Below are 12,150 nucleotides of genomic sequence, written 5' to 3'. Positions count from 1 at the left end.
CCCCTCAGCTGATGGCCGTCGTGGAGGACCCCGCTATTTCAACATTGTGGGACACGGATCATCTACACACACCCTACTTTGACGTTGAACATCGAAGTAGGGCACTATTCCCATCTTCGGATAGGAATAGCAATTTCGAAGTCTCACCGCCTAATGTCAATTTCAACATCAAAATAGCTCACGGCATGTGTAGACGCGACGCATACTATTTCGACGTTGTGCCAGCTACTTCGAAGTAGCTGGCTAGTGTAGACATACCCTTAGTGATGGAATAGTGTAGTTATGTTCCTTAACCACTTGGTTTTTGTTTTGCTTTGGGTTTTTTTGTTTGTTTTGTTTTGTGTGTTTGTTTAACTAACTTAGGCATGAGGCCAAATTCAGCGTCGAGTTACACAAATGTAAATTCAGAATACCTATGTTAATTTCGGTGGAGTTACTTTACATTCACACTGTTGTAAATGAGAGCATAATTTGCATATACTTCACCACGTATCATCCCCACTGAGTTTGACCCAATGAGATAGTCATAGGACATCAAAGAGGGGATGTAGAAGGAGCAGTTAGAGATAGTAGACTGGACAACAGGGGAGGGATTAGGATAGGGAGGCAGATTTGGAAAGCATCAGCATGGAGACAGTAGGTAACCCAGTGAGCATGCCTAGAAAAAAGACAGAAAGGACTGATCCACAGGAGAAAGCAGTAGGGAGTTAGGGGGCAAGATTAAGAGCCACCAAAGGATATGCTGAAGGTTAAATAATTGCCAATGCCTAGGAAGAGGAGAAAGGGCAGGATGACGGTTTGACTGATCATCTCAAAGGGAACAGAGAGATCAAAGAAAATCATTGCCCCTGTGACTTTCAAGGCAAGTAGCAAAGGCATAAACCAAGCTGAAAGAGACTGAGAATAGAGTTGGAGCAGAGAACACCATCTGGCCAGCAATAAGAATTTTGGATGCGAAATAGAAGAGTCTTCAGAAGGGTAATTTCAAGGTTGAAGCTGAGCTCTGGTGCAATCTGTAGGCTAGTGAAAAGAAGCTAGTGGATAGAGACTGATGACAGGGACAAGAGGGGAGTGAGGAAGGACAAGATGCAAAATCAGAGTCCAGGGAACTGGACGATGGATTACAAGTATTGGGGAAGAGATAGGATTGTTCCACGCAACCCTGCCCTCAGCTGTCTTCTTGGCTCTGAGCAAAATTTTGCATGACGTCCAAATAACGATGCTGTGGTTGCCCAGGGAGAAATGGCATTTTAAAACTAATGCATAAAGACATTGACAAATAAACTTATGGAGCAACGTTGTGTGGACAGATGAGTTAAATCTGAACTTATACTAAAAGACAAGTAAGATAAGTGAAAACATCAATGGGATTTGTCTGCAGGGTACCACCTGGCCTGCTACATAGAATTATGTTCTTTGCAAACTGGAGTGGATATCGTTCTATGCTACAAGTGAGATGGGTCCTAAAAGCAAAGCACAAGATAGCTGATAGTTCTAAAACAGATGACCAGCTTAGGACCAGAGTCTGATATCTTTACTCATGTTAACTAGTAGTTTACATCACAAGCTGGCCCATTGACTTCACTGGGTTTGCTGGTGGAGTAAGGTGACTCTCACTGTGAATAAGAGATCACAGGTCATAATCTGATTTTAGCTTTTCATTTTTTGGGGGGAAAGGGACTTTTTCTGAATGTTTGTACAGCACCAAGCACAATGAGACGCCAATCTGATTGGTCTCTAGGTGTTACCCCAATGCAAATATAAGTATAAATCTATCAGACTTCTGTGGGTTTTAGGATCAGACCCAAAGCTGATCATGGAAGGAAGCAAATATTGAGACCCCAATAGTCAGTATTTCAGAATCACTTCTGTGTACGTCAGGTACCATTCAAGCAGACAGTGGGCATGTGATATGGCAGAGAGCCCCGAGAATTTGGTGTGTACAAGTCTGGCCAGCAAAATTACAAGATTGAAAATTGTAGACTGTGTGACTGACCGAGGGCAGCTGACTACAGTAGTTTGGTGTAGGGGTGTAAAATCCTGCTTGATTAGTAAAGTTTAATCAGCTAACTGATTAAATGGTGGGGGGAGCTCTGCCACAACCAGAGCTGCTCTGGTCAGGCTGGAGAGCCACCGCCCACTTGGTACTCCTGGGCCCATTGTGGACAAGAGCTGCTCTGGCTGGGCTGGAATGCCCCACCCACAGCATTCCAGCCTGCCACAGATGAGGGCTGTTCTGGCCAAGCTGTAGCACCTCCCACCTGAGGCAAGCCCCACAGGGCTGGAGCAGCCCCTGCCCACAGCAGGCTGGGGTTGAATCAGAGAATCTGAACCATTATCTTTATATGCAGTTTGGAATGTGTTTTTCCCCTGCTAATGATTTTTATTTTTCTGATAGGAGTGGAGCTTGAATTTTTAAACAGATGTGGTGATCTCTGGACTGATACCCCAACTATGTTTTTCTATTTGATAGGTGACAGAAAGAGAGCTGAAATCTGGTGGCTCAAATACGCAGGTGACAGAAAAGAACAAGAAGGAGTACATTGAGAGAATGGTGAAGTGGCGTGTGGAACGTGGAGTGGTTCAGCAAACAGAGGCTCTAGTCCGTGGCTTCTATGAAGTAAGTACCGAAGTTGCTCATGCCAGCCACCACTCGGGATCTGAATGTGAGAAGCACAAGGGCTGCCTATGGTGGTACCCCTTCAATGCACTCTCAGGTGGCTAAGAAGAGGAGTTTAGAAATGAATGGAAATCTCAGAACCTTAGCAGGCAGAGGTAGTAGCATTAGAAGATGATGTGTTTAATGTCAGTGACTGAGAGAGAAGGTAACTGAATGTAGAACCTGACCCTGCAAAGTGCTGGTAGTACTGTCTGTATAAGGGCAAAATGAAGAGTGATGAATGCAAAGAGGAAGCACAGGTAACCTGCATAATGAGATCTTTGCTTTCCAGCCACCACAGTAGTCCTGTCTCATAGTAAAAGTAAAACAGAGAAAGCTGCACATCACTTTGCACCACGCTGATGAGGACAGCATTAAGTCCCTTGTGTCCTCAGACAGCTACATACACTGCCACTTTTTCACCACCCATACTTGCACATAAGAGAAGGGGAACTCAAGGCAGGCTTATCGCTACCAATGCAGAAGACCATGCCTACTACTTAATCTTATTTGCCTCTACGCAAGGCTTCTACTTGCCAATTTTGTGTATCCTGCTGTGTGTACCATACAAGCACTTTCAGGATCAAATCCTGTATCTGCTCAGACTTCAGAATATAGTCAGTTCCCAGCCTTTCCCACCACTTGTGACTGCCCATCAGAGACATAGAACATTGGAAGATCAAAAACAAGGAAATAAAATCGGTTGTTAAAATATTGTCCTAAGTAGTTTTCCTTTCCTAGTCAAATAAAATAAGAATTTGTGGCATGTTTGGATTGGATGTGACCTTTCAAACCACATGTCACTTTCCTTGTGTAGGTCATATGCTGTAGGAGGGTGAGTTTACTGAGTTATCAGCTAATGCATCCATAGTTGTTGGTATTGGTTTTGGTAACTATGAAAAAGTCAGTCTATAAAGCATAGTGAGCTTGATTCTTCTGTCACTTAACACTGGTGTAAAACTATTGTAGACAAGAAATTAGGCTTAATAAACAGAATTGGGAAATGATTTTTCTCCTGGTTGTAGTTAGTTCAGTTCTTTGGTTCCATTTTCCAGTCAATATTAAGCAAAGACCATTGTTAATTATCAGACTGCTCAGGTCAGGTTTTCAAGAGTATTCAGGCTTCTAATGATGATCAGTCTGGGATTTTCAAAATACCCTGGATAGTTTAGGTGCCTGACTCCCATTGTCTCCAATGGGCTGCCTGGACACATTTGAAAATGCCCATGGACATGTATCTGCATCATTAGGCACTTAAGTACCTTTGAAAATATGAGCTCTAGCCGCTGTTAAAAGCAATAAAGGCTTTTTGAAACATGATGTATAGTATCCTGTAGTGTAGGTTCAAATCTTTCTTTTCTCTTGGGGGTTGGAGTGCGAGGAAGTACGGAATGAACACACAGTTGAGAAGAACTCTCCAGCGATAGTGAGATATATTACAACCTTACGGAACCTATCACAGGGTGGCTTGACATCCGACACTCTATGCTATAAACTGTGGGTAGCCATGTTGTATAAAATGCTGGATTCCAAGCAATGAAGTCATGGTATCTAGGCCAGTTTCTCTCAGCTGAGAATCTTGCTCCAAGGAGTTACGCTGTGGCAGAATTCATGAAAGTGCTCGTCCACACAATAAATTCCCAAGACTGAAAAGCTGCATATTTGTCACTGTATTCCATTTTCATGGGAGCACTGTACCGTAGTGAAGAGTTATTTTTAACATCACAAAGAAGATAAACCTCAGGTTAATCATGCGTGCAGTACTGAGGCTACTATTTTGTAACCAAATTCTGACACAAACTAAAAGTAATATAGAAAAATATGCCCTACATTTTGCAAATCTAATATGCAGTTAACCATCAATATCACTTACCAGAGGAGCTACAGTAGAAAGAAATCCTGTATGCAAATATTTCCTTTACTTCTGCTGTTCCATTCTGATTAAATCTCCTCGTAGGTCAGCATTGTTCACAATTAAAATTCTCAGCAAACTCACAAAGGAAAAGCAACTGATTTATCAATAGGTTATTGGAATCTAAACTATGAGCTAAAATGTGACATGCATGCCAAACCATAGTGTGCAGCTTATCATCAGAGCCATGACTGGGTTTTTCTGAGACAATGCATCTGTTATTCCTCCATTGCAGAATTGACTCAAGGATGATTTGTGTTTCAGGTTGTAGACTCCAGGCTTGTCTCCATTTTTGATGCTAGAGAGCTGGAGCTGGTGATTGCAGGCACTGCAGAAATAGATCTCAATGACTGGCGTAACAACACCGAGTATCGTGGAGGTAAGCTGTCTATTCATACTTACTAAGACCTTAATTATTATCAGGCCACATCTGTGGTGTGTACTCAGTGTTTGCTCTATTCTTCTTGAGAGAAACTCCTATTCAAATGGGTTCTCTCTACAAGATTTCAGGAAAGCTAAATAAGGACTTCATGATTTGGCCAATAGATCTTAATACTACAATTAGTCTTGCAGTTTTTTCTCAGACGCTAAACAGACAAAATTCCTTTGACTTAATGGGAATTTTGTCTAAGTAAGGACTGAGCAGAGATGGCAGAATTTACCCTATACTTTGTTTATATTGAAGAATGAGTAAAATCCTGGCCTTATTGAGATAATGGCAAAATTCCCTTAATTTCTACAAAGCTGAATTCAGTTCCCAGTTACACTCTAACAAAATATAACTCAAGTTAAAGCCCACCAGTCAATGTTTGTCTCTTTCATTCAATACCAGCACTAATCCCCCTGCTCTGGCTAGTTTGATTTACTTTGCTTTAAACAATGAGCACAGTATGTGCAGGTAGTGTTGAGTAATGGGTAAATGGGTTGTCCCTGCCTCAGACCCATGGCTCAGCAACTCAAAAGAAAACTCAGTGGAGTTGGATCTGTTTTCTCCCATAAACACTAAACATGAAGTTTGACTGCAGGCTGCCCACTGACTCTTCCTGCTTAAGCACTGGCCTACTAGCCATAAAGCGGGAACCTTATAATGTTTTTCATGTTTAATTTTCCTTCCTAGAGTGTTCTCTCAGGTAGTTAGATAAATACAATAATTGAGGCAGACTGAGCATGGGTTCATTCTGGCTTTCACTAGCATGATCTCGAGCCCAGAGCTCTTGTAGTGGAAAGACTACAGGTTAAACCTCCCTGGTCTGGTACCCTCGGGACCTGACTGGTCTCAAACAAGGGAGTTTGCTGAACCAGTGGAGGTCAGGCTTCTGGGCTTTCCCGAGGGTGCTCTCAACTTACCTATCGGCTGGGCTCCACTCCTGACTGCCAGCCTCACTCCCTGCCCCCAGGCTCTCAGTGGAGCTCTGCTTCCAGGCTGCTGGCTGGGCTTCCTGCCTTTGGGCTGCCAACGGACTCCATTCTCAGCCTGGTGGCCAGGCTCCCGCCCCCTGGGCTGCTGGTTGGGTTCTGCTCCCAGCTGCCAGCAATCTCTGCTGCTGGGTGTCTCTGGTCCAGGGGCTGTCCAGTCCAGCAACTTCTGTGGTCCTGCCAAACCATGGACGTTGCTGGACCAGAGAGGTTCAACCTATATCACTTGCAGTAGTCATTCCTCTGCAGATGTTGGAGATCAGTGCAATCCAAACACAGACTGTTACTGGCCATGAAGAAGGTATAATACTGTGATGGATTGGATCCCGCTTTCAGGATGCCACCAGATGTGCTGGGGTCCCAATGAGCACACTTGTCCTACCAACATGCGTGTTCCTTATTCAGCTGTGACAGGCTCTAAAGCCCCTTTCCAGCACATGCACACACACACAGATGGGGACACATGCAGCTGTAGAATAACACAGAGTCTGTGATCAGCTCAGGGAGTAACCCAGCCCTCTCCTGTGCATACACCCTCTGCAGTGTAAACCTGGATTTATGTTGTCTTGTGCTGTGCAGAGATCTATACAGTGAACCCTCAAGTTACGTGGGGGTTGTGTTCGCGCAACCCCAGTGTAACTCAAATTTTCCCACAAGCTGGGTGGGGGAGGGGAAGATGGGAACCAGGCTGCCATTTGGTTCCCAGCTGCCCTCCACTTGCAGACCAGGGAAACTGAATAGCCCACCAGGTTGGTCAGTTTCCTGGCTACTTCTCCCTGCCTTCCACCAGCGGTGGCTGTCAGGCTGACAGCTGCGCCACTGAGGGGTGGCAGAGGGAAGGCTTTTAGCTCGCCTAGCTGTCTGCAGCTGCGGGCAGCTAGGTGAGCTAAAAGCCTTCCCCCATCTTCCCCCAGCAGCACGGCTGTCAGGTTGACAGCAGTGCAGTTGGGAGAAGGCAGAGAGAAGGGGATACAGAGCAGCGTCAAGTTGTGCTTAACTAGCATTAAAGCAAGTTATGCACAACTTGAAGCCACATATGTCAAGGGTTTACTGCAAGCACTTGAAATTTGCCCTCTCCCTCAATGTGGAGGAAGGTAAGCACAACTTTTTGCACTGCCCCCCTCAGTTATAAATTGCACAAACTGGGTTATGATATAAACAAGAAATAAGTTTAATAACTGCAACAGATAAATTTTAAATGATTGTAAGTGACAGCAAACCGATCAAAGCAGATTGCCGTAGTAGATCAACAAAACCTGCAAACTGAGCATAGCACACTGGATAGATAGGACACATTAGCAAACTCTCACCCTGAGTGATAAACAGGCTGGCGGATTCCTAAGGCACCAGTTACGTTGGCTTTTCATAAACAGGATACATATCCTTCCAGGCTAGGACCTTCATTTCCAACAGTTCAATCATATCCCCTCAGGTGTGATGTTGAAGTCCCCCATGATGCCCTTGTCCTTCTTTTATAGGGACCTTTTTTCCCCACCTGGTGGAAAGCTCTTTTACTGTGACCTTGGTCAAACAGTTCCCACTGTATAAGGCTATCTCTGAGAGGTTTCTATTGTACATATTTGCTGAGTACACCGTGTGCTTCTGTGCATTTCCTCAATAAGCCATTCACATTATTTGGCTTTTGTACTGTTGTACCTCAAAGGCTGCTTGTGAGTGTTTTAAACCTGAAAACTTGTTTCAGTAACACATACATACTCAAACTTCATAACTTCATGTACAAAGATAACACGTGTTAATGACTGTATGATAGAGCTAAATATTGGGGTGTGAGGGTGTCACAGGCTCCTTAAAGTGATTCACATCAAGGATGCAGGGAGCTAAGCTGGCACTTTCCTGTGCTAACTGCACTGTCTGGACCAGAGATTAATTTCTTTACCGCTCTTGTTACATTGTTTTAAAGAAATACCATTAAGTGTTGTTACCTGTTGTGGATGTAGCATTTTATCCAATTTTACGGCCTTTGTTGTACTTGGGAGTCAGAAATGTAGCTTTTCCATAAAGCTGTTGCAGCCATGTCAACACAGGTTGGACCTCCCAGGTCCAGCACCCTCAGGACTTGACTGATCCCAAACAAGGGGATTTGCCAGACTACAGGAGGTTCCCTGCTTTCAGCCCCCCAGCGCACCTCCAACCTGATTCAAGCCCCCTTACCTGTGGCTTCAATGATAGCTGCTGTAGCCCCATGACACTGACTCCATCTCCAGTCCCAGCCATGACTCTGCTGCCGAGGGCTCTGACCCTGAACCCCCACTGAAGGTGCCACCCCTAGCCGCGAACCCCACTAAAGGCTCTAGCCCCAGCCTCCTCTGCCACCAATGGAAGGCTCCAGTGGGGCAGGGGAGAGCTCGGACTCCTGGCCACACTGTCATGGGGCAGGGTGAGGGCTCCACTCCCTGCCCTGCTGCTGCAGGGCAGGCAGGCCTCCAGCACTGGCCCTAGCCCAACCTGACACTCTCTTGCCCTGGAATATCCATGGTCCTGCTGGAGCATGGACGTTGCCCGAAGAGAGAGTACTGGATTGAGAGGTGCAACGTATATTCATCATTTGTATTTAACATAGGCGACTACCGTATTTGTCAAAATGTTTTGGGAAAGAGCTGTGCACATGAATTATATATGTGAGCTTTACTGTACACTGAATTTTGTACTGTGAAATGAGATAGCTATATTAAGTTATCCAGAGTGCGAAGACAAGAGGGCTGAGGTATTGCTTATCAACCATTAGACCAGTCCTTTGTCTGAGATTTTGTAGCAGGAGAAGCTATTAGTTCACATTTCTTATTGTGGAAATATATTAAAATGGCACATCATCAGATCCAGTTCCCACTTAATTTGTATGTTTTTAATCTCTCTCTTAGGTTACCATGATGGGCATATTGTCATACGGTGGTTCTGGGCAGCAGTAGAGAGATTTAACAATGAGCAGAGACTACGGTTACTGCAGTTTGTCACTGGAACATCTAGTGTGCCATATGAGGGTTTTGCAGCCCTTCGGGGGAGCAATGGGCTACGGCGCTTCTGTATAGAGAAATGGGGGAAAATAACATCCCTTCCGAGGTATGTTGGTATTAAGAATAAAATCTTAAATGCTGTGGGGAAGATGAAGCACAACGCTTCATTTCAGTGTTTCTGGCAGTTAATTATAATGACTAAAAAAGCAGCCAATCACAAATCTTAGTTTGTCATGGCACAGTCACTACATTGCACTCAGTGAAGGGTGATTTCTTTTGATACCCTTTATATTCAGAGATGGGTTAAAACCAGACCTTCACATTTGAAATATTAGGGAATGGGTTAGGATACTAACTCCTCAGCTCCACGCCAAGTCTTTTTGGATTTTAGACCTCTCTTTTGATAGAGCCAAGGTCATACTGATAGCTCCAGCATGTCCCAGACAGACATAATATCCATACCTGAACTGTTTGGCACTTTGTGCCCTGTACACTCTCTCTCTGTGTCAGGATCTCCTCTCTCAACTCAAGGGTCAAGTTCTTCACTGAATTTGGGAAAGCTCCATCTGAAGGCATGGCTCCTCCATTCTATAATGATGAATTAACCCCTGCCCACACCTTCTTCATGAGACCTTGCCTCTTCTGGGAACGCTGAAATTCCCCACTCTCCACCTTGTACAAGGGCCTGGCAAGTCTCTCGGCCCCCCTGAATGATGGTAACATTCCTGATTGCAGTCACTTCATCATGATAAAGAGACAAAATGGGCCCTCATGGCCAACCACCCGTAGACCACATTTTTATAGAATGACCATATGACCACACCCTAAATTCATACCTAAGATACCATCTTAATTAAGCTATCTAACTACCTCCATTTCACCCTAAGCCACACAGGTCTACACAACAGTCTATTTTTCACACTCTTGGGCTGCGTCTACACGTGCACGCTACTTCGAAGTAGCGGCAGTAACTTCGAAATAGCGCCCGTCACGTCTACACGTGTTGGGCACTATTTCGAAGTTGAAATCGACGTTAGGCGGCGAGACGTCGAAGTCGCTAACCCCATGAGGGGATGGGAATAGCGCCCTACTTCGACGTTCAACATCGAAGTAGGGACGTGTAGACGATCCGCGTCCCGCAACATCGAAATAGCGGGGTCCTCCATGGCGGCCATCAGCTGGGGGGTTGAGAGATACTCTCTCTCCAGCCCTTGCGGGGCTCTGTGGTCACCGTGGGCAGCAGCCCTTAGCCCAGGGCTTCTGGCTGCTGCTGCTGCAGCTGGGGGTCCGTGCTGCATATACAGGGTCTGCAACTAGTTGTTGGCTCTGTGTATCTTGCACTGTTTAATGAAAGTGTGTCTGGGAGGGGCCCTTTAAGGGAGCGACTTGCTGTTGAGTCCGCCCCGTGACCCTGTCTGCAGCTGTGCCTGGCTCCCTTATTTCGATGTGTGCTACTTTGCCGTGTAGACGTTCCCTCGCTGCGCCTATTTCGATGTTGGGCTGAGCAACGTCGAAGTTGAACATCGACGTTGCCAGCCCTGGAGGACGTGTAGACGTTATTCATCGAAATAGGCTATTTCGATGTAGCGTGCACGTGTAGACGTAGCCTTGCTGTTATAAGAATACTAGCTTTCCACCTTGACAGAACAAGACCATTCTGAAAGTCATCAAAACTCCTTCTTTCCACCACTGAACATGTGAAAATGCAGCTAGGTCAAAGCAAAGTCTATCTAAATGGATCTCAAATTGCATCCATTTATGTTACCAGCAGTAAAATATAGACGACCCAATGGATCAGAGCTTATTCAGTGAGATCAGTTTCGACCTTGAGTGCAATCTTACATAATGTTCCGAACAGAGAAATATGCCAAGCCGCTGCTTCAGCTTTTGAACACAGATTTGTGAACTACCGTGCAGTAACAATACTTGTCCTTACAGTACTAGCCGGAACTCTATAGACAATTCTGAAACCCATCATGGGGTACTGTTCTATAGTCACCTGAAGTGGATATCTACAGGGACAGGACTAGCAGAAGAGAAGATCGCTCATTTCATGCTGTTGTTGAGATTCTTTGAGATGTCCCCCTCTGGGTTCTCCATTACCCACTCCCCTCCCCTCTGCTTCAGAGTTCACAATAGGAAAGTGCTAGATGAAGTATCAAGGGCACTGCAAGCTGCACCCTAACCAGGCTCTGATATTGAAAGTCTCCAATTAGCAGCACCTGGATGAACCAATACCTGAGCTAGAGCACCCAGAGAGGGACACATTTCAAAGAATCTCAGTTACTGCACATGGTGAGCAACCTTCTCTTGTGCAGCATTTCTGTAGAACTCCACCTGCACTAAAGCACTGTGTGCAAAGGGGAGAGGGTTTTGTAGTTGTAGGCAAGAAATGCCAAAGGCTGATCTGTCAAGTGCTAATAATGTAGTTTGCCTCCTTCTGCTCTGCTTACCTTTTCTTTTTAACCTAGGCAGTGCTTATGACCTAAATTCAACTAGCCTCAAGATATTCAAGTTAACTGCCCTAAGTTTGTCCACTGATTACTCAAAGTCTCACTCTCCACTGAAGAAACCTTCTCTCCAGATGAGAGCTATAGAATCCCCTAGGATTTTCTGAGATCTGTGATCCAGAAAAGTGAAGCAACCTTTTCTGATGGACGAAAAAAATCCAGTTATCTTCTTTTATTATTTAATAATTGTAGATAATAATTTAATAATTGCTATGGAGTGCACATAGCTGTCATAAATTTAGATAAAAGACCCGGCCAAAATGCCAGAACCTGGACACTGAAAATTATTCTCCTAAATCCACATTTACTTGAACTTTTTATTTAGATACCTAATTATGAATATTTTTTAAAGTGTGGAAGGCATCTGACCATATTCTCTAGACACCCAGACACAGTTTAAAAATGCACACTAAGTGCACCAATTTTAGGTAACTCACTAAATCCTACTCCCCCTTGAACAATCCCCTCTCCCACTCCACATTTGCATTTATTCCTCTCACCCATTTTTAATGCATGGGGGACCTTTTCCATGTGCTCTAGAAATAATCACATTAGGTCAGTTAGGAATTCAAATATGCATTTAGGACCAACTTGAGGATTGAGTTCTTTCAAGTCTCTTATTAGACCCCACTCCACCAAAAGTTATGAATTTCTTGTGCTACAGAAATCTGCAAAAGGTTG

At 44.7% G+C, this 12,150-nt stretch overlaps 2 protein-coding genes across 3 annotated transcripts in view; one reads left to right on the top strand and one right to left on the bottom strand.

Annotated features, from left to right (window-relative positions):
* Positions 1-12,150, bottom strand: part of COA1 (cytochrome c oxidase assembly factor 1) — a 210,530-nt gene that overhangs the window by 47,958 nt on the left and 150,422 nt on the right. The window lies entirely within an intron of this gene.
* HECW1 (HECT, C2 and WW domain containing E3 ubiquitin protein ligase 1) overlaps positions 1-12,150 on the top strand; it is a 343,912-nt gene that overhangs the window by 326,369 nt on the left and 5,393 nt on the right. For both annotated transcript variants that reach the window (XM_074988069.1, XM_074988070.1), the window contains 3 exons: positions 2,474-2,620; positions 4,836-4,950; positions 8,867-9,065. In XM_074988069.1, coding sequence (XP_074844170.1) covers positions 2,474-2,620; positions 4,836-4,950; positions 8,867-9,065 — 461 coding nt within the window. The remainder of the gene's footprint in view (positions 1-2,473; positions 2,621-4,835; positions 4,951-8,866; positions 9,066-12,150) is intronic.

This window comes from Carettochelys insculpta, chromosome 2, assembly GCF_033958435.1.
Source record: "Carettochelys insculpta isolate YL-2023 chromosome 2, ASM3395843v1, whole genome shotgun sequence".
In the NCBI taxonomy this organism is placed as follows: Eukaryota; Metazoa; Chordata; order Testudines; family Carettochelyidae; genus Carettochelys; species Carettochelys insculpta.
This window is presented reverse-complemented; position numbering and strand designations above follow the sequence as displayed.